General features: G+C 38.5%; 1 protein-coding gene across 3 annotated transcripts in view; it reads right to left on the bottom strand.

Annotated features, from left to right (window-relative positions):
- PLD5 (phospholipase D family member 5) overlaps positions 1 to 23,435 on the bottom strand; it is a 184,557-nt gene that overhangs the window by 97,071 nt on the left and 64,051 nt on the right. For 2 of the 3 annotated variants that reach the window (XM_048298663.1, XM_048298665.1), the window contains exon 2: positions 13,615 to 13,751. In XM_048298663.1, coding sequence (XP_048154620.1) covers positions 13,615 to 13,751 — 137 coding nt within the window. Of the gene's footprint in view, positions 1 to 13,607; positions 13,752 to 23,435 lie in introns of those variants that run through there. The other variant, XM_048298666.1, reaches the window with a different exon arrangement.

The following is a 23,435-nucleotide window of genomic DNA, read 5'->3' as shown; positions in this document are numbered from 1 at the left end:
GCACCTTTCACTTCCAATGAGTGTACCAAAACAAAGGCCCTTCCTGATCCATGGGCTCTGTGTAGCAAGGAATGTTAAAATCCTTACTTTTTTTTTGCTTCATCTTAACAAAATAAGCAGCTTTCTGTAAGAACTCATCAAAAAACAAAAGCATAGCCAATTACAACTTCAACTCCCATAATCCATATCTAGTGTATCCGGTTTTAGTCACAGATCCCAGTAACTACTGCAGGAAAGAGCAAAATCAGAGAACCACAGGGTCCCAAGTGTCTCCTGGGGACAGCAGTGTGGCCGACTTAAAGGTGCTTCTTCAAAGGACATTACTTAAATGTAGGAGTGAAGGGCAGAGTGAGAGGTAGCAGCAATGCCAGGAACCAATCAGCATGTGGAATATCTCTGGAAGAGCTCCATGCTGAGGCGGCTGGCAGAAGAGGATTGCAGTACCAGGAGCTGCCATTCTGCAGGGGAGTCATTCAACATCTGGATGCCCAGTTTCAAAGCATGAATTAAGTTCAGGAATCCAAGTCCAAGTAAGGGGTTAAACACACTTTCCTCTGCTAAAAGCAGAATAGCACTTCTTCTCCACAGTGTCTCTTGATTAAGCACTGATGTTGTATATTTCCCCCCAAAAGACATCCCTTGGCCAACCCAAGAAGAGTCTGTCTTGTTTCAGTCAGTACACCTTATTAAAGCCTACTAATTGCTGTCACAAAATACAATCCTTCTCAGGAGTAAAGAGCTGGTATATTTTGATTTCAAGTCTAATAAAATTGGCATCACATAAGCACATTGACTGGATTAACTATCTTATGACACAGTCTTCCAATAATTACACCAAAACTAATTAGCCAAATTCTTGTCTTAACCTAATACTTAAAACTGTGAATTCATTTGATATTTGCAGCACTGTGGCCAAAACAGATTTATCCTCCAGACACTCTCAGTCTCCAAATATAGACTCGAGATAGTTCATCTAGGCAGGGAACACGCATGTGTGTGGGAGGGAGTCTGAAAACGTTCCAAGGAATGGAGTTTATGCCACTTTCTAAACCACTGGGGGATAGGGAAAGACCACAGAGGCCTGCAATGAAAAGCCCAAGGGAAGGGCAAGCACACCGTCAGAATCTCACACAGCCAAACCCAAATGACAAGGTAAAGAAAGAGAGAAGGAAAACAAGTTATAGATGTCTGTCAAGGGGAAGGAAATTTTTAAAAGTGCAAAAAGTAAGAAAGCAATGAGGAAACATCTCTGTTGCATGACAAGATTCAATCAGTGTGTAAGCCAAGAGAAAATGAAGCACACACTAGCAGTAACATGAACTACTTCCAGTCAGAGTTTGTAGATAAAGTATTAACAATTTAACACACCACCATTCATTATTCAAAACATCCACAGTCACATGAAAGTTCTTGAAATCTAGCTTGCTTCTCAGATTTGATGTTAATGAGAGGAATGGCATTCCCTGCATTAAAGCTTGCCAGTATCCTGCCTATGCGACAGCCACAGTGCCTCTGTCATTTTCCTAACATCAAGGTGTTACATCACTCAGTGCTTAAAAAAAATTTAAAACCTCACCCTTGTAAAGAGCAGATCTGTAGCTCACATTGTCACATCATAGACAGCTAGGTGCTACATTGAAGGGTAAACTACAAAAACATGAGGATCCTGAGGATCTGAGGTGAATTGAAATGAAGAAAGATAAGGTAAATTTTGCAAAACTTCTACCAAAAAAAAAAGAAACAGTGACCCAATTCTGTTGAATTTAGAATAAGAAATTTATCTGCCATTGCTGTTTATTATCTAGAATGCCATATATACCATTAACCAAGAGGCACTACATCATTTGGTTTTCTCTGCTCACTACCATACTGTAATTGAAGATCTCCAGGATATGCTTATCAAAAACCCCATACAATTGCGTTGTCTACATCTTTCAAAAGTTCATGCTTAATCTCTAGACATGAAAGGACAAGGACACCATCAGAAGAAAAACTTCTTTTAAACCCTGATTTTAGTTACCAAATGCACATTACCTGTCCCACTTTCTCCTTAGTTTTGAGAAAGGACCAGCCAATTTTTATTTTATTTCATCACTTTTTGCCCATTAGATTTCTGACCCCCTACCAGGAATATGGAAAGGCTGAGCTAGTTTTTATTTCTGTTCTAAATATCTTCATTGGAGTTTGATGCCACAGTTCTAACATATTCTCAATTTATACACAAAAACAGCCTTGTACTACCAAGTTTGTTTTCTCAACATCTTATTTGTTTATACACTCTTTAATTCTGAGCTGATATTTTCAAGATTCATTATCTATAAATGTTATTAGATCTTCCAAATACAACAGTCTGCCCCAGATGAAGTGCCTGTTTCCTGACAGGGACTCCAGGCAATGCACCTAAACGGCAGCTGGAGAAGCTCTGCCCCCAACCCATGGCAGGCAGTTTCCTTCCTAACAGAGATAAGGACAGCAATGCTGCCCTCCGTAGGTGAAGCCATTCTTGCCCCTGTCGTGCCTAAGGAAATCCAGCCGCACACTTCAGGAACACCCTGCATATCCATGAGTCAGGAATCAGGAGCTGAGACTTCTCAGCACAACAGTAAGTGCTCACTTGGTACCTGTTTAGCTACCGAAAAGAATCTCAGCCTCTTTCTTTTGTTTGTACCATAAGTCTTGAGTAAATAACATTACTATGACTTTCAAATTATGTAAAATTCAAGAGTTGAGGTATCTAGTCAGTCCTGTATCAAGCCATGTAGCAGCCACACAAGCCCCTCTCATCAGCTGTTATGTCTATTTAGCTCTTTTGAGCAGCAACCCATTCATTGTTCACCCATCTGTAAAACACACTGAAATACCCTAACAGAACAACTTTAAAAAGCCTCTCAGAACAACAACAAATATCGTATAAATAGCCCTTGTTATATGCATTAATTAGTTAACCAGATGTTCTTATTTTATTTCTACATTCAGTTTGTGACTATGTTCATACTAAAACTTTTTATAAGGCTTGAATATGGCAAATAATTACAGGGACTACTAGACCTTTCGTTTTTTTTTTTTTAAATAACAAACTCTATGTTGTCTTTTTATTTCCTTCCATACAACCCTTGCTCCTCTCATATGGACACTTTGTAACTGTAAAGAACAACATTAATTTGGACTCAATAATCACATATCAATACACAAGAAGTGGGAATTTTATTGCTACTATTTTTCTCTTGGCCCATGCATCTTTCTAAAAGGCCCTGATTATCTTGGTATGACTTGAAATGGATATACATCTTAGCTTATGGTGGTAGAAACCAATCAAGAATCAAAATATTATTTTTCCTCATAACTAAGCATGATTTTATGGTGTTAACAATAATTGAATGAGAATCTTCTAAGTAAGAGCTCTCTTATCCAGAATAGAAATTAAATTATATTCTATGATGTTGGCATTTACACAATCCAACAATACCCTAAACTTAATGAATGCCCTTCCTGCCCAGCAAGAACAAACAAAACTGCTTTGCAAAACAACAAAGGAAAATTGAAGGTAAAAACTTTAGTCAGCAACTATTTGAAATCAGCACTGCAAATTCAGCAGATACAGTCAAGGTAGGAACAGTAATAAAAATCCACAGATGAAAAGAATAAAGTACTTAAAGTATCCATTCCCAAAGGACATTGCCAGCACTCAAATTACAGAGGCAAGAGTCTATGGAAATGTTCCAGGATACCTTAGGAGTACTAAGATAGGTTTAACTACTGTCAGATGGTTTTACATGGTATCTATTTGTATTTCTGTTTTGTTGTTGGTTTAATTTTGGTTTTGGTTCATGGGGCTTGTTTGTTTTGGTTTTTATGGTAATTAAGTTAGGTCCATCCAGAATTGCATCTGATTAAAATTGCATCTTTAAAACTTGTTGCATCCTAGTTAAAATCTTGGGGGGAAAAGAAAGGAAAACTGATAGGTCCATTTCTGGCCAAGATGAAGAAAGTCAGGAAGCTCTTCCCGTAATAGACACAAGCCATGTAGCCTGATAAAGCAGTGTTTTAAGAACACCACAGAATTAAAAAAACCAAACAAAACAACGCCCTTCTAGGTCTTAGTAGAAAGCATTAACTGGATTATTGGTATTTACCCTATGGAATACATTTTAATAGCAAAATCCTGACTCTCAAAAAACACCTGAAAACATAAAACCTCCCTCAAATATTAGAAGTACTCTTCTGTCTGGAAATTCCACCATGGCCAGAGCAGTACCTCTGACACAGAACCACTTCGCTGCCCATTTTAGGTATTCGTGTGACTCTTCTCAAGAGCAAACTGAAAAACTCACTGTTTTCTCCTCTCCTGTCAGACCTGAAGAAGTCTTTTCACATGCAAACAGATGTGTCCCTAGAGAAAAGAACAGTTTGTCTGATGTCACACAGAGGTTACATCTCTACTGCTTTCCCACACCATTCCCCAAAGCTGCTGTAGCAATGGACTGGCTCCAGTTTTGGCAGCATGTCTTGGCCCAAAACTGGAAGGTGTATAGGGCTGTCCTTGAGGGGGCTCACATGTGTCTGTGAAATACACCAGATGGGGCAGCTCTTGCAGTCTGTCACTGTTCCAGTGGCGCTGGCTGCATCTTTGAGGAGACACTTCCACTAGTCCAGCACTTCAGCCTCCATTGCCCCAAATACATCACCTCAAGTATCCTCTAAAGCATTTACTGAACCCTACCCTCCACCAGCATCGGCAATGAACTCTAAAACATGCACTGCCAAGCTGATACAAGTGACTCAAACTGGCTGAAGAAAGGACTAGTTTCTGACAGTGAACAAAATCCAAATCATGGCTGCCTGCCTCATGCGGGTGACACATTCATTCTTGCCTTAAAGTGTCATGATCAGTTATGAAGTTTATGCATATTCATATTTTGCTAAACTACTGATAAAAGTGCATTTTTCTCCAATACTCAGCCAGCAGAAGAGTTCTAAAAATTATTCTTATTCAAGCCCAGCTGACTTGAGGAGCTATTTCATAAATAACAACAAAGAAAGTTTTTTAAAAATCACTTTATTTTCCCAACAGGGAAAGAAATATTTTGAATATTTTAAAGAAATATTTTGACAAATCAGTGAAAATCAATTAACTATATACCTGCCAAACTGACAAAAGATACCAGATATCATCTGTGGTCATATGTATGAGTGTAACATACTTATTCCAAGAGTTCCAAGCAGATCTAGAAAAACAGTAAAAAGTCAAAGCCAACACTTCCGATGTGCCATTAAATATCCACCAAAAGTTTAGTCTGAGGCAAGATGAATCCTCCCCCTCATATCAGAAGGCATGCAAATCACTGATGGTTCTTAGAAGAGCCATTTCAACACTTAGTACGTGAAGAAATCAGCTTTAAACCTACCAAATTATGATGCTGTCAGTCATAAAAACTCACTTTGAGCTGTAAAACAATTTTGAAATAATCTTATTTGGAAAGGACTGGTCATTAAATAGAGAATAAATGACAGATCTGCATCTGGCACATGCCAAAGCTGGTATTTGAGCATTATTTTTTTTGTTTTACGGTCTGGTTGACAGGAAGCAAATTAATTATGGGAAAAAACCCTAAAACATAAAATGAAAAAATACTGATGCTAATGAAACATTTCTCCAGTGCCTTTTTTTACCCTTGGTCAAGACAATTGGATGTAGGTAAGTTGAAAAAAGGAAGAGAACTCATATTCTCCTGATTAACACAGGTCATTGACATCTTGCCCAACATTCAAGAGTACTTTTTATCTGACACGTTACACACAATGATGCTCTGACTAACTAGAGAGATGTGGACATAGAGAGACCATATCAGAGACCACGGAGAGGTGACTCTGGCTTCACCTAAATTTCACCCACGCATTAAGAGGAAAATAAACCAGGAAGGAAATCTTCAGAATAAGAAAGAAAAGCCCTACACGTTTCACCAAAATATGTCTTCCTGTACATGTAAAGAGCATCTGCTAAAAACGGTCCAAACAAACCTCAACCAGCTCTCCCTGATGCCTCCCAGCAGGGCATTAACGCCAAGAGCCGCTGCCCTTGGGGTACAACCCCAGAGCCACCACAGCAAAGGGAGCTGCACGTGGCTGGGGAGAGTCAGCTCAAGCCCACCAGACCCAACAGTTCTGCACAACGCTTTAGGCTTCAGCAGGGACCACACCTGCTGCTTCTTAAGCGTGGCACTGCCCAGGTGCTCGGCGCCACCCACTCAGCAGGTCACAGAAATCATCAAGCATGATACACTTGCCCTCCTGAGGAGTATCAAATCATGCTAGCCCAGAGGACACTCACAGTGCTGCCCTAGGATAAGACCCAGAACGCAATACATCTAATGTAATCTGACAGGATAATAAGTATCTTTTTCATACACTGCTCTGAGGGCAGAGAAGCAATTAAAAATAAATAGTGTCACTGGAATAGGTGCTTTCTAGGATCTGATGCAAAGTCAGCTCTGGCTGAATGAACAAGTCACCCTGAAATGGAGCATGAACTCAGGCAGATTCTACAACAATTTTTAGCCACTTTTAATGCCTTTCCCACAAGCAAAAGGAAGAAGGATTTATCAGGGATATACATCACACATATTATTATGCTGTGTGGCTATTCTCACCAGGGAGAACAAAAACCTCTCTGAAATGTCACAAATTGGTTTTCAAGATCATGAGAATAATTTTAGATTTAATAACTCTCTTTAGTATAGCCTTACAATCTGGTATAGAAAATGACCTCAGAAATCTTTTGAGTTCTGCTTGGATGAAGTAATTTCAGTCTTCTGAAGACATTAAGGTGAAAAGAGAAAAGAACAAATTAAGCTGAGAAGGGAGAAAGGGAGAAAAAAAAAACAGAAAAGAAAAAGATCTAATCATAGAGCAGTTCCAGCAACCTACACATGAGAAAGGATACTCTTAACATATGAATTGCTCCTTTATCCCACCTGCATTACCTAGAAACCTTGAAGTAATTGGAATTTGATTTTTATTAGCTTGGAACATTTTCTCTGATATCAGTTCATAAATTCTAAGTCATAAAAGGAGAAATAAACACATACTTAAAAAGGTAACTTACAAGAACACAAAATATGTTAATATCTGCCTTTAATCCTAAATAGCATGTATCATAACAGGAAAAACTGCCTTAAGGAGACTCTAGAGCCCTCTATCCTAAACTCCACAGAAAATAATTAGATTTAACAGAACAAAGAGTAGGGAAAAGAGTAGGTTTGTGCGTTTGAACAAAACAAGTGGAAGCCCAGACCTATTTGATACAATGTAATTAACAATGAACTATCTACTGGGAGTAATACAGACAGAACAAGACCTAAACAGATCATGAGTTTTGTCACTCATTTATTAATATGTGAAGATATTCTTTATAGCTGAAAGTAAATGCAAAACAGAAGAAAAATTGTCCTTTTTATTATTATTATTTGGCACCAAAACAAAGGAAAAAAATTGTACTCTGTACAGGTACTGAGGAACTGTATCAGTACTGTATTGTTAATACACTACCTTTTCCATTGAAATCCATTTTGAAAAATGAAAAATAAAAGGTACTATAAGTAGAATTTCTTCTTGTGCAAGTGTGTTGAAGTAGTGATTTCCCTCCCTGGCTTTGGATGTTGAATGGACTTGCATGAGGTACAGCAGGTCTTTGCAGTGTCCAGTCAAGAAACTTCAATTGAAAATGTATTCCTTCTTTTGATGCAAAAATAAAAATGACTTCAAATAGAGATCATCTGAAAAATTAGGAGGTTTTGTAGCTCATTCTCTGTATCACTCAAAACCAAGAGGAAAACAGTCACTCTAGAATTATTAAGGTTGGAAAAGATCTTAAAATCACCAAGTCCAACCATTAACCCAGCACCACCCTGTTCACCACTAAACCACGTCCCTGAGCCCCATATCTGTAAGTCTTTTAAATACGCCCAGGAATGGTGATTCTACCACTTCCCTGAGCAACTTATTTCAATGCTTCATAACCCTTTTGATGAAGAAATTTTTTCTAATATCCCACCTGAACCTCCCCAGGTTTGAAGCCATTTCCTCTAATTCTGTCACTTACCTGTGGGAGAAGAGACTGACCCCCATCTGGCTACAGCCTGTTTCAGGTGGTTGAAGAGAGCAATAAGGTCACCCCTGAGCCTCCTGTTGTCCAGACTAAGCAACCCCAGCTCCCTCAGCTGCTCCTCATAGGACTTGTGCTCCAGACCCTTCACCAGCTCTGTTGCCATTCTCTAGACTCGCTCCAGCCCCTCAGTGTCTTTCCTGCAGTGAGGGGCCCAGAACTGAACACAGCATTCAAGGTGTGTCCTTGCCAGTGCCGAGTACAGGGGGCAATCACTGCCCTGGTCCTGCTGGCCACACTATCCCTGATACAGGCCAGGTGCCATCGGCCCTCTTGGCCCCCTGGGCACACGCCGGCTCATGTTCAGCTGCTGTCACCAGCACCCCCAGGGCCTTTTCTGCTGGGCAGCTTCCAGCCACTCTGCCAGGGCCTGCAGTGCTGCAGGGGGTTGTTGTGACCCAAGTGCAGGACCCAGCAGCTGGCCTTAGTGAACTTCATACCTTTGGCCTTGGCCCACTGATCCAGCCTTTCCAGATACCTCCTCAGAGCCTTCCTACCTCCAGAAGATCAACACTCCGCTCAAACTGGTGCTGTCTGCAAACTGACTGAGGTAGACTTGATCCTCTAGTCCATCATGTTGACAGAAAGCATTTTTATGCCAAGTGGAATAGTTATTTTGTAAATAGAAATCTTCAGTTGCTCTTTAACAGGCTTGTTTTCAAAATCTGAGCATCTTGTTCTGTTTAGACATTTAACTATTATGCTTGTCAAAGTTTGTTTATTAAATAGAAACCAGTCAATATAAACCTTGCTATGTTCAGAACCCACGCATCACAGAGAAAATCTCCTTCACAATAAGCCAGGGGCAAAGCACTTCCAAGGTAAATGAATGTAAGCATGTGCTGCAGTATGCTTATTTAAGAGGGCTGCAAAACCCTACATGGTTAAATAGCAGAGTAGTTGAAAGAAAGATTTATAAAACAACAGAAAAAATCAATTGCAGGCCCTTTTTCACAACTGGAGAATAACCATCTAATGAAATTGAAAGCAGTGCATGCAACACACAATAATTGTTCAATATAAATAATTATTGTATACAACCAGATTTAATCTCTGAAACTCAGTGTTGCAGGGTACTGTTGAATTCTAAAGCTTTGCATGTCAACAGGAAGATTCAGCTCCTCTCCAGGATAAAAACCCTTATCCAAAACAATCCAAACAATATCTAAAGCAATCACAAACACTGCTCAGGTATCATCACCTACTTGTTTTAGAGCAGAAGTGGTCAAAGCCTCCCTATAATCAAGAAGTGAACTAAACAGGCTTTGCTACTCCTGTCATATAGAACAGCAAATTCCTCCAATGCAAATCCAAACACAAAAGAACAAGTGCCTTTATTATGTATGACTCTGAGGAGAAGAGAAATGACCAAAACAGCATCACTGGAATAGAATGCAAGACAGAATCTGCCTTGAAAACGCACACAAACAGAAAGCAAGAAAATCCTTCCACTTATTATCAGAGAAAGGCAATATTGAAAAAAATTATCATGACAACAGTTTTAGTTTTAGCTTGGGAAGCATGGAAAGTAGCTACCATTGCTTTCCTTTCCACCTTGTTCTGCAGTCTCTCTAAAGAGATAGGGCCAAACCTACAGCCAGAGGCAGGCACTATGCCAGCTGCTACCACTGCTTCAACGGATATTGGAAAAGCCAGTGAGACAAGGATAATTGCGGGCATGTGCAAACTCTGTAGGAACCCTAGCATGACTATCAGCACCAACAAGCAGGAGAAGAGGCTCAAGTTGAGCCTTGAACAGCTCAACTTACTGTTAATAAATAAAACGACCTTGGTTCCAATAGTTTGGATAGCAGACAATCTCTTAATAACTGTAATTTCTTCTGTTTCCCAGATTGCCATTTTTAGAGTTTATCAGTCAATTCCAAAAAAGTCAAGTAAGTCTTAACTGACGTTATATCAGAGGCTAGCCAAGATTTATTCACAATAGATCAGCCATTAAAATGTACTATTTTCAAATTACAATAATCTAATTTTATAGATTCAGTGTCTAATGGACCCACAGCAAGACAGGCAAAATTCCCAGACTGCTAAGCATATCCTCCTAACAAGTGTCATCCATCAGGGCTGCCTAACAACATTATTGTGGATGTCTCAAGAGAATTATTTCCAGCACATACCAAGCACAAACTGCAAAGCCTGAACTTTTCACAGTCATTGCTACTTTTTTATTCCTTAAATTTCAATCAGTTGCCATTCCTTTTAATAGGATGGGTACCATCAATCCCTCCAGCAATCAGAAGAAAATATGCAAAAAAGCCTGATTTTCCACTCCTGACTTATTTTTGTTACAAAACCCTCAAGAGAAATGAATACATCAATAAAGAGTAAGGTCATTTTGGGAACACATGCAGTAAGTATTCCCCACATAATAAGAGTTTAAGGAATGGTTTATAGAAGAGGAACCTCATGTTGAATTACAACAAGCAGATCAGAAAAGCTGCATTTGTGTTCCTGAAAAATCCAATCACAACAACAGAGATGTAAGCTTTACTGGAAAACACCATTTGCAACATACCTCAAAGATTCCTCTCTCAGGCTACAAAAAGCTCTAGACTCTAAAAATGTCTTCCTCTTACGTTCTCTTTCTCTCTCTTAAAAATCCTATTTTTTGACACAAGCTCCAAAACTTTCTAGCCAGAGAACTTTTCTAGACCACAGTTCTATTTCAGGTGTATTTTCCTTTAAAATAAAAACACAGAAATTAAATTTTCCAAAGAAAAGGGCCATTAACAAACCATCAGCAAAGTTCTCAAATCAACAGCATCCCTTCCCATCAACATTCTTTACAAAATCAGTTAAAATCAAAAAAAGAATTCTATGCTCATACATACAAACTTACATTCGACAAATACTTCAAAAAAAAAAAAAAAAGGATCATCTGTTACCATTCTGTCTCAGCACATCCTGCAAATTTAAGCCCCTCCTTCTGAATGTCAGTGAAAGTACTCACACAGCAGAAATGTAAGAATTCAATAACTCTTGTCTTACTTATTAAAAGCGCTTAGGCCAAGTACTAAATACATGCCATTGGCAGCAATTGATTTGTGACACTTCAGTTGAGTCTGCAATTTATTTAACACATAAAGGACCCTGGGTTCATTGTGTAGGGAAGGACTCAACGTTAGCAGGTAGGAGCTGCCAGCACTTGGATACTGTTATTAGAACTGGTTAAGGCAGTTTTTACACACAGCATTTATGTGCCTTCTGGTTCAGGCATTAGTAGCTAGATCACGCACTTGAATCACTCTGTGAAAGGCACCTTAAAATAGAGCTGGGGTCTGAGTTCACTTTTATCCCTGTAAACGCAGAGCAGTTTAATTGACTCTTATGTTTAAAGTCAGAGTGCTGAATTTAGTCTCAGGCTCCTCTAACACAATCCAGGAGGGGACAAGACTGACACATGTGAACCAACAAAAAACACTGAGCAAAGGCAAATATTCTTCGGAGGGGCAGATTGCTGTAACCCATACAAAAAGACAGAAGAAATTAATCTCTCACATAGAAAAAATAATATCCCTGTTTTTCATAGCACTGTGTATCATTTCTACTCCATCTTTTTTTCCTTTTGAAGAATACAAAGTGAAGAAGGTGAAGTCCTTCCTTGGCTAGGCACAGCTACCCAGAACAAAATGGGAACCCTTAGTTAACTAATAGGAAACATGGTGCAGTAGTTTCCAAGTGTGTTGAAGTTGTTAGCAGCACATTAAAGCCAATGAGCAGAAAGACCTTCCCCTCATCTGACCTAGTTCTGTCAAAGATTCACACATGGAGACAGTGGGTGTAGAGGTGCCACATGCAGTATCTTCAAAAATTTTGGAAGGCAACATCTCACAGTGAAAGACACCTAAGACCTTGATGGGGAAAGGAAAGCTGGTTGAACTCTAGAAAATTCAGAGAAGATATCAGAAGGTTGCCCAGACCTGTAGGCGTAAAACAAAGTGAACAAAACTAAACCTAAAAACAATTCTGGGAAAAAGTGCCAGAAGGACAGTTGGTTTCAGGACAAAGCTACCTGATGCTGCAAGTATATTCCATCTGAAAGGAGATACAGACTTAAAGAATCCTCTTGGTTTTGGGTCGTTTCTTTTTTTTTATTAAGTAGCATGCAAAAAATAATATAAAATCCCATTACAATTGAAAAACCATAATCACATTTTCTGGATTCTGAATTAATGCTGTCTGCAGGGTGACAGGTGCAGCATAAAAAGGCACTGTCCCAAAAGAATTGTCACACAAAATGAACAAAGAATAGCAGAAATGAGTACCAAAGGCTCAAAGAAACATTAATCTTTCATTAAAGTATTCTAAAATGCAAATGTCAATTACCTCCTACCCGCTGTACACCTAGTCATTGGTAGCTCAGTAGATTCTGCACAAACAATGGAACAGGGTGCCCAGAAAGGCTGTGGAGTCCATCCTTGGAGCTACACAGAGCATGAGTGTGCACATGCCTGAGCAATCTGCTGTAGCTGACTGTTCTGAGCGGAGTCACGGACTAGAGGATGCCCAGAGGCCCCCTCCCACTCCAGCAATTCCATGATCAGATTAGAATGGATTTCTGAGAAGTTATTTAATAATGACTGGTTTTTTCTCAAAGTGGATTAGCGAGGGTGCTCTGTATAAACGTTAAAGTCTTGAAAGAACCCAAACAGAATACAACTGGGAAGGAAGTCTACAAATGATTTTTAAGTCAGCTTGGTGGACAGAAGAGGATCTGGGACAGTATGACCCAGGAAAAGCATTGGTGATCACTAATGAACAGATTCACAGAGAAAGCTGACAGTGAGTAGCAGCAAAATGAGATTCAGTCTGGAAATGAAAGGCCCAAAAAATGAATCACCTACTTAAATCAGTTCTGTTTTAAGAACCAAAAGTAAAAAGATATACACAACCATGGCAGGTGTCTGAGGCAAAGCTTAATTCAACACTGTCAACACTCGTCTCTCTGATCATATCACCAATTTCCTTCACAGTTCATAGGTAAGCCACTGTGTTTATAAGGGAAATGCAACAAACAGGAAATAGAAAAGCTTCCTCTACACAGAAGAGACAGCAATCTTAGGTCAAGAGGCATCAGTGACCTTTCTGGAGAAAGAAAGAAGTGCTCTTGATGAGACAAAGAATTGGGAACTAGGTGATCCACCTCAGTAGTTAATCACTGAAACTTAATGGGCTTTGGCTCAGGCTTACAAAATAACTGATCTAACTCCAAGGTCTTGCTCAAAACATACCACCTAAAATAACTTGAAGAAGTGTCCTTTATTTTGTTAAACTAACCTCCCAAACCAGAAATTCAAAATGAGAAATCATTTCTTCCTCTGTTAGTTGCTCTTCCCAATACCACAGGACTATGGCAATTACTTCATGCCCTTATATAACACGCATATGTTCCTTTCCACCCCAAAAGAGAAGTTTTGTTTGTTACCTCTTACCGACAGTTATTTTGACAGTTCTTTTCTGAGAGTCCATCCTCATCTTCTCCCATAATATCCACTGCCGAAAATATCAGTGCAACCAGAATTGCAAAGCAGCATACCAGTGCAAAGATCACAATGCATCTTTGCTGGGACTGAAAGAGATTAAGATTAAAAAAGTTTTAATGGCATGAGCACATTCTAGTCAACTACTTGAGACTAAAACTTTTACATAAGATCTAAATTTCTTTGAAGACCATACTGCCATAGCTGTCAACATGAAACACACCTCAGGATGAAAACACTCTCAAAACTGTCCTTCATGTATCACCTTGAGATGTATTTTAAATGTCTCAGACACTGTTAAATAATTCATGTCACAAATAATATTCATAATTTAAACTGCTTTCTGTTTGTACCAGAAGGAAAGCATTATGCATTAAAATAATGACTCCTACATTAACGACGTATTTTCTGATTGTGCCTTGCAGGTAAAGTACACATTTGGGATGGCACTTAAAAGTTTCATTGTGTTTGGCTGAAATAAAATGTCATTGCAAAAAGAGCAAAGTTTCTTTTTTTGCTACAAAAAGTACCTGACATTGTCAGTATGACTGTCACAGCCACTCAGACACTTTGGCTAGTCCTTGCCCCACAGTATTTATAATATGATGAAAACAATTTCACAGATGATAGATAGGATTCAAGGAAACAACAGGAGGCTGTTGCTCAGTATGATCGGTAATGCCCTCCACATCTCCGATTAAATATTAAAACATGGCATAGCACTACGTTATGAAATCTTGCAGTAATAAATCAGATGCACCTGGTAGAGCCCTAGATAAATGTGAAATCTCCTAAAGCAGTCTCTTGACATGCAATTTACATAAAGGATATTCTATTCTGAAGCCAAATGTTCAACAAATATACTGTGCATTTTTCTACTGAAGTAAATTTAAACAAGACCACACACATAAAAATATCAATGTCTAATGTCTGTTTCCACAGTTATTTTCTTAATTTTCATTACTGCCCTGTAATTAAAATGTCACATAGAGGAAAAAGCCTCATAAAGGAATGGGAAAGGGGGGAAGTGCACAGGAAAGCATGGAAAGTGTAAGGGAAAGGAAACAACATCATGCTTGCAGCTGATAACCAATTTCATAGAATTTCCATTGTTTCTGACATTTTGTTTAAGAGGCTGTAAGTTTCAGAGTAATAAGAACATTTTCCCTTACACATAAAGAAAAAGTCTAACTTCTTTTTAAATAAAAAAACCTCTAAAACTTGCCAGCTAGTGCACTTCTCAGGAGAAACATGCTCATGTTTCATTTCAGAACAAATCAGATATAAAGATTTTTATTTCAGTCTGAGAAAATCCAAAACACAGCAAATGTCTTCTTCAGACAAACAGGAGAAAACTCATCTGAAATTTAGTGAAAAATGTATCCTTTTATCTAACAGTAACACTGAATGTGTGGCTGAGGTTATATGCATATTTTAAATATAATGCACATTAGACACTTTTATACATTTCAAATATATGTCTAAATCTGTATTTCTAATATATTAACTAAAATCTTACAAGAAAGCAGCATAAGAAAATGTTCCTCAGCCATAAAAAAGCCTACTTAGGAAATAAATAAAATGTGGGAAGTTTTTTTTCTGCTGCTAGGTAGAATCATGGCAACTTTTGAAAAGAGTTGTAAACTACTGCACCTGGGTGTCCAGAACTAAGGCTGCACATTGGGACTTAAGAGAAAATTGTTAAACACTGTCTCACTGCCTCATACTGTTGGGAAGAAAAACTAAAAAGTGCCAGAGAAAAGTAGGTATTCAGGTCTGGGACATTGCTCTATGCCTTCTCCTCATCAGGCCGCTTCAGACTCCTGTTAAGATGACCCTTGTCTCATGCAGTTTTTTTGCAGTACTGCAAGTGTATTCACAGAAACTGTTTGATGCAGGTTCCTCCATGCACTGAATGTATCACCACGGCAGCAAGATAGCAAAGCTGCTCCCATAACCAGCAAACCAAAGAGAGCCTGGGCTCGTTTTCTAGTCCCTAAGAGCAGTGGATGTGACCCAGCAGGGCTCACAACAATAGGGCTCTTTTTCCTCCCAAATCAGGCTAACTGCAGCCATTCTACACACTGGGACTAGCTCTGAGTTAACTCTGGATAAATTTGTAGCACAAGCATCCTAGCTGCCACATGGTGTGAAAAACTTCATACTATTGCTCCAGGGAATAACTCCCATCTTCTTGTTACACTGCCATGCAAGCTGCACAACAACTACACAGAGTAGTGGAATCACTGGACCAGCAGGAACCACATCAGCCTTTGACGCTGGGCCACTACACGCGGAGACAGCAGGAGATGCTTCACTAAAAGGTGGCCACAGTGTTGTAAGTCATAACACACCTCTAGAAACCTCTTAACATTCTTAAAGCTTGAAGGCCAAATCCATGTAAAATCTACAGTGTACCAACAATAATATGGTATCACAAGGAGGAGAGGGTGTGGGGGAAAAAAGGTAGCTGCAACAGATGCTTTAAGTTCAATACCAGGAAATTTTATGGTAGCAATTTCTAGGTGCTCATGTTAAAGCAATATGGAAAGGGGAAGTCAAAATAATTCTGAATGGATCCTCCTAATCTAGCATTAATTTCCATTCCACATAGTTTTGGGGAACATATTCAAGGTTTCTTGACTTCTGCTTTGTAGCTGAAAATCGTATGAAGTTTAAATCCCTGTTCTTTCATGTATACAGCTCATCAAACTCTGCAGTTGGAGTGACTGCTGCTCCCTGTAAGCAGTACAAACTCACTACCATTAGTAAGATCACTGCTATTCTACAAGCACTAAAATAAAGACAGAACCACACAAACCTATTTTACTGCTCTTATTTTCAGAGCTCCTTTGTATTACGCAGTTGTCTTTGACAACTATAATGGATTAATTATTTCACTTTTTCTTAAGTACCAGCTTAACAGTATGATAACAAAGAGCATAGGGAACCTTTTAAATCAACATTCAAAACCCCCCTGTGACTACAGCAGTTTTTATTTGAACTAAGGATAATACAAAATAGTAAATAAAATAAAGCAAAAGTTCCAAGTTTGTGATTCTCTTAACTCTAAATTTTTAGCCACAGGTCTGAAGGGTCAAGTAAAGACCAGCAAAAAAAATTAAAGAGAATAAGGAGGATTTAAAGAAGTTTCACAGTTGATGTTGAACTTACTCCTGCTGAGTGGTGGGTTTTTCATTGCTTTTAATTCTATATATTACATATAAATTAATGTTTGGAAATTGCTTACATTAATATTTATTCTAGAAAAGAAAGAATAAAAAATAGCTACTTGTATCAAACAAGTCTTCTGAGCCTACCTTTTCACAACAGTAATAAGTCCTTATTTTCACACACTTTGCCATAATGCTGACAATTTTCAAATAATCTTTTCCTAATTAAAACAGATTAGGACAGACCATATCCCTGGTCTATTATACCATCTATGAATGCCTCTGTCTGTGTGTATGTGCAAGTAATAGCAGCCTTCAAGAAAGAATCCAAAATCGAAGAGCTCACACCACCGACAGACTAGAAGGAACCTGCTAGGCTGCTCTTCAGACCCCTGTGTCGGGGGGCTTGGGCAGACTTTTTGTTTGATGCTGTCTCATGGCACATCCCCTTGGCAACTGGGATCCCTCTGAGCTTATCAGACCTATGCTTCTTTTTGCTCCAGTAAATGCATTCATCAGCGTTCAAACTTTCAGTCTTCAACCCTTAATTACACAATACAGGGTCGTGAGTGATCTCTAAAACTTATGCAGTCCATCTGTCCATATACGTAGTTATTTGTACGATTATTAATTCTGACAGTTATTTGTTTAACCTGTCCCCAAAAATCCACAGTTGAAAGAGATCCTGTAGTGTTTTCAGGCAACCACATCCCATATCTAAGCCCCTGACTGACACACCTAACTTAAGTCTCTTATGCTGCAACAATTCTTTTTTTCCTTCCTGTACTCATGGAAAACAGCAAACAGAGCATTTCATTCTTTCTTTTACATATTTAAAGGCTGCTACAGATGCTAAGAGGCCCAGGGCCAGACCACCTACTAGCTTGACTGTACTGATGTGCAAGCCCAGAAATTCTGTTGCATGAGAGAAAGATTTGTTCAGAGCTTATGGAAGATTGGGAAAGAAACTCCTGCAGGAACAAGGACTATCAAAAATACCAAGAGTAAAACATGTTCCTTTCACCTGGCTCAACTAGCTTAAACAATACCTAAGTTAAAATAAATCCACCAAAATGCTGCATTTACTAAAACAAAACATGGTGATTTTTCATGCTGTTATACCTCTAGGGAGAGAGTGAGAAGAAAAGCAAAATCTGCACAATGGGTATGCAGTACAGTACTATTCAGACTAAAGTTTAATCTGGGAAGGACCTGCTTGTTCATTATTAAGAAAAAGGATAGTCTGTGTCAATTAAGGTTATCAGAGCCTGTGATACCCATGCAGAATTGAGAATGAGAGCAAGAAAAAGGCCTCCATTGTTACTGCACTCACATTGCTCAAAAGCTGTTAGAACACTTTACTGGTTCCTAAAGCTTTCAGTTTCTTCACAAACAACAGGCATTTCTGTGAGGCTGAGATTTTAATCAGGAATTTATTCTTCCTCCAATGCAGTACAAGAATGTCCTCTCCCAAAACAGGAGCCATGAAATTGCAATGCTGTATCTACAGAGAAAACTGACTACATAACAACAAAACATGTCATGGCTTCGAACCTGTGCTTCATTTTTTTTATACCTATTTAAAGACTAAAGAAGGCAATACTTACACACCACGCTAATACAGAATTTATATCTACTTGTCAGAACTGCTGAGGCTCTAAGAGGCAGGTTTTCACATATCATAATCTGCTCCTTCCCGCAACACACGTGAACACAAAAGTGACAACAAAAGCGCTCGTCTGCAACACCCATAACTGTTCACAGCCCTTACAGAGCTGTTTGTGAGTCAGGTTCTATGGCATGCTACAATATGCCTGCCAAAGAGAACAAGGAACTGGACTTCAAGAATTAGCAATCATTCCTGGATTACCCTTGGTTCTTAAAATCGTCATGTGTGTTTATTAGAGAAAAACATTGCTATAAATACTATTTCTCCTTAATCTGGAAACTGAGTACACTAATAACCTTCAATGTAGCCTTGGATCTCCCAGCTAGTATGATTAATGCCAATCAACAGTTAAAATCCTCTTAAAAATAATAGGAAGGAACAGATTCAAGAGTGTGAAGGGAAATTAAATATTTTAAAATTGGCTGGACCTAGTTAGCTTTATCCTTGGATATTTAAGGTAGTGGCTGAAACTAACAGAGAACCTTTGGGACTCATCTCTGAAAACTCACAAGTCTGAGTGAAGTATCAGAAGACTGGAAAAAGCAAAAGTGTTACTCATATGCAAGAAAAAATGGTGAGCAGACAGTAGAAGTTGGGAAACAATAAGCTAGTTATTTTCGCTTCAGTCTCTAGAAAATATGTAGATATCTAGAAAGTATGAAGCTTTGTCATGCAGAAGTCACATCAATCAATTTTGATTTCTAGCTTTCCTAGTCACAAGCCCTATTATTCTGCTGGAGAGCTGAAAATAACATATACTCTCACCTTTAATAAAAACTTTCTTACAAACCACAGCAACTATTACAGGAGAGGTGTAAAGCTGGTTGAAATATCAAGCTCATTGAAAAATGGGAGGACATTTTAGAAAAGACTCAGAGGAATCTGCTGTGTATCTGTTTTTGTTCATGTCTCCACTAACAATCCAAATTATGGAGTAGAAATGAAGAGTGCTTATTACGTTTTCAATCAAAACCAAAGCAGTACGAATTGAAAGCATGCTGGAAAACTAGATTAAAATTTAAAAATGTTCTTGACTCTTTAGGGAGTATGTCAACAAAAATAGGTTAAATTTCCATAAAGGAAGATAAAAGAGCTACAAGCAGGTAGGACCAATCAGTTGTCCATATACAGGAACTGAGAAACCACTAGAAAAAAGAATAACCAAAATTATTAACAGGCTGAAACAGATGCTTCAGAGGAAGACAGACAAAAAAAGGGTAGGAGTCCATAGTTTGGAGAGTAGAAGAACTATGACCAAGGGGTACAATATCTACACATGAGCATCAGGTATAGTGAAGGCAGAATTATTCATCAAGCATCACAATAAGAGAAATAGTGGATGTTTATTGAAACTTCCAGGAGTCAAGCTTCAAAAAGATAAAGTACTTTTTATGAAGATGATATTAAGCATCTGGAATTTGTTGCCACAGGAGGCTATGAAAGCAAACAGCAGCAGGAGGTTTAAAAAGAGTTTAGACAAAGCCTGCAAAAATACGTCCTCATAAGATGCTAGAGAAAACAGGCTGGGATGTGCCCTCTACTAGAGATGATGGGAAACATGCCATTGCCCACTGGTAGGCACACAGTACAGGCCTGGAGACGCTGTGAGTCCGAGCTGCAGAATGTATTTTCTACATTCTTAAATAGTTTAATTTTTCCACAGAAGGAACCAAAATTTATAGCAGAGAACAACCTGGTCATGTCACATCATGCCACATTGTGTTGACTTAGACTTCTACATCCTGCTATAATGCCTGAACTGCATGCAAGGCAAAAATAATCCTTAACCTCTACTTCAAGTTGGCATATTTCAAGACTGCATGCAGACACTTTAAAGCAAAATCAACAGTAAATATTTAGGCCTACGGTTGCCACTGAAACAAGAGAACCACCAATTAATTCTCCAACCAACACATCCTTTAATATGTTTTCCAAGCAAACAAGAAGACACACTGTCCAGCAATCTCCCTGGCTGGCCAGTTTCTTTTGAATCTGTATTTGAAAGAAAGATTTATATCAATCTAATTATCTCAGACATTTTACAAGATCCATATGCAGGTAGATTTGGCTGAGAAAGACACAAATAAATGCCTCTACCAAGGGAAAGACGGTCCACCACACCCAGGGCTCAGTAGCATGCAGCCTCCTGGAGACAGGGGTGGAGGAATCACTGCCATGGGGGAGTTGTGGGCCCTGAGCACACACCCAGAGAAGCAGCTGTGTTGGCTTCACTGCTCTCTGAACAAACGTTTGATCCAACAGCTCGGGCACATAACACATGGACCGGCACATGGCTATAAATAGAAAACCCATAAACTACTTTGGAAGAAATCCAAGGCTTTAGAGGTTACTTATCTGGACCTCCTCCAAACAGGGTGCTATACTGCAGAAGGATATTAACATTCAGAACATGAGGTCTGTAACAAAAAAGGGTTTCCAGCACATAACCAGCTAACCTCTGATGCAATTTGTTGACCGCAACTGGCATAAGAGAAGGGATGAAAAGCCTGACTATATTTAAGTGTTCATGTGCCGTTTTCCCGAAATTGGGCCCTGAGTTCTCATCATGGTATATCGACTCAGGCTTCAGCATAATGTAAGGCAGTATTATTATTTGGCAATGTCAAAAAAAGCCATTGTCCACCCTAAAAATAATATTCTACTCAAATCTAATGCCTCCTACAAAGGGAAAAAGAAAGAAAAAAGCTATTGAACAATCTCAACCTGGCCTGAACAGCCAATTCAGAAGACTATTAATACTTCATCAGTATGAAAAAAAACTGTAAATAGGATTTCTATATTCCAATATATCTTTGTGCATCTTTAAACCTGGACCCTCTAAGAGAGGACTCTTACTGCAGCTAGCATTACAGCCCTTACTTCACCAAGACAAAACCAAACAAAAAAAAAGCAAAAATTGTGTTACAAACAGGTATACAAATGCTGTACCTAATTTTATGTATTAGATCTTTTATGTACAGATAAGAGACCTTCTATGTACAACTTTAGTTCACAAATATAATTAAAAACTGAACTCTTGAGAAACCAGGCGAAACCCAGCAACTAATCACAGAGAAAACAAAGATTTGGTCTATTATTTCCTATCAAGAGCTGGATCCCATAAGGCAGCATTTTGAGAAAGAATTAAATCGAGAAATACATCAAGATACAAACCATTAATATATTGCAGAACAGTCCATTTAAAATCAATTATAATCATCAGAGGACAGCTGGTGGGGGGGATATAGCAGATGATAAAAAGACTGGCCTATAGGCTACATGTCCTGCTTCTCTCAACACCTAGTTTAATTTTGATGCTGACACTCTTAAATCCTAATGAAAAACTAGACTGAAATATCAGAATCTCTAAAAATGAGAATCTTCCATGGACACAAAGCAAGGAGTTGCAGTAACTTGCCATATTGCATCTGTCTCTAGCCAGCAATTCTCTTGTTTTCAAAATCAACAGGGGAAAGAAATACTATGGCATTACTCTCTTTTCCATACTTTGCTTGCATTCATCAAAATCACATTTTTCTACTAATCCTGACTCATGAATTTCTTAAATCTCTTCTGGAATGAACTGTTTATTGTACATGTTCAACTTTCAATCTAAATTACATTCCTACTAAAATGAAATTGAATGCTTTAAATTAAAAAGAAGGGGGAAATTGTATTTTTTTCTTAGTTGCTGATTAAACATGCTCAAAACTTTTTCTCTTAGATATTTCAGACTAATTTTAAATGTCTCACCAGGAAAGGGAGGACATCCTACATTTAAAGTACTTGAAGCCATGCTTTTATTTCAGGTTTTAGTTCAGCTTTCATTTTCATTTGGTCACTTTTGAATACAAAAATGAGCTGGAATGCAGAAGTTTCCATTGGCTACAATGACTCCAGAGTGATTTCATCCCAATTCCTCTGGATCAGTCTAATACATGTTGTTCTGGCAGCATAATTCTGCACCAAACTAGGCAGAACTGCAGTGACTAAGACCGCTTTAGCTTTTCAGGTAAGGCTCCTAAAGGAGCAATATGAAACAGATATAAATGCTCAAAATTTTAGTAACAACCATGTCATGCTATTAAAGCATGTTCCAGTATAAAGACAATCTGTTTAGATGGCAACATCCAGATATTCAGTATATTTTAATAGGCTGAATACAGGATAGAAAGCACTTGGGAACAGAGGACAGGACAGGGCGTGCTCTGGCAAACTATGGTATTTACCACTGAAACATCAAAGAGTTTCAGACTCTGGCAAAGGAGATCAGCAAAATGTTGGGCAGCTATTTTGTGAGCACACGATAAATAAATTTTTATGTGCTAAGAATTTTTTAAAAGAAAATACAGTAAACCTAACAATATCAGTGAAAGCATGTCTGTGACAGATCACTCCGTATCACGGAGACACCCAAAAACCACTGAGACATCTCTGTGTGTCTTACCCATACGTGTGCCATGTTTCCTGAAATCAGAGAGCATTTGTAATGTAGATTCTGGTTCCAGGACAGTTACCAATTTGTCTCTGTGTGTCTGTGTGTGTATATATATATATTCATTCCTAAATACGTATATTTATACACACAAACCGACATGTAATAATGACCACCAACATCCAACATAAATCTGTCTCTAAACCACAAGGACAAATTAGCAATAGGCAGTGCGAAGTAGCAGCATGAAGGCAGACCAGACTCTATACAGATGAGTACACTGATTTACACTAATTTACATTACCATTATATTACATTACAATACTCCAGTTTACAAATGGCAATGCCTCTGTTATGCTTAAAAGTAACTATAATTTATTTTAGTACATTAGTAACTCTAGAAAAAAATTGTAGTAATGTACTCGGTTAAGTAACCTAAGACTTGCTGACAGCACAGGTTCAATTACAAAAGTCACTTTCTTTCAAAAAAGTGTTT

The sequence above is a fragment of the Corvus hawaiiensis genome, chromosome 3 (assembly GCF_020740725.1).
Source record: "Corvus hawaiiensis isolate bCorHaw1 chromosome 3, bCorHaw1.pri.cur, whole genome shotgun sequence".
NCBI classification, from domain to species: Eukaryota; Metazoa; Chordata; class Aves; order Passeriformes; family Corvidae; genus Corvus; species Corvus hawaiiensis.
The sequence above is the reverse complement of the archived record's forward strand: the minus strand, read 5'-3'. Positions and strand labels throughout refer to the sequence as shown.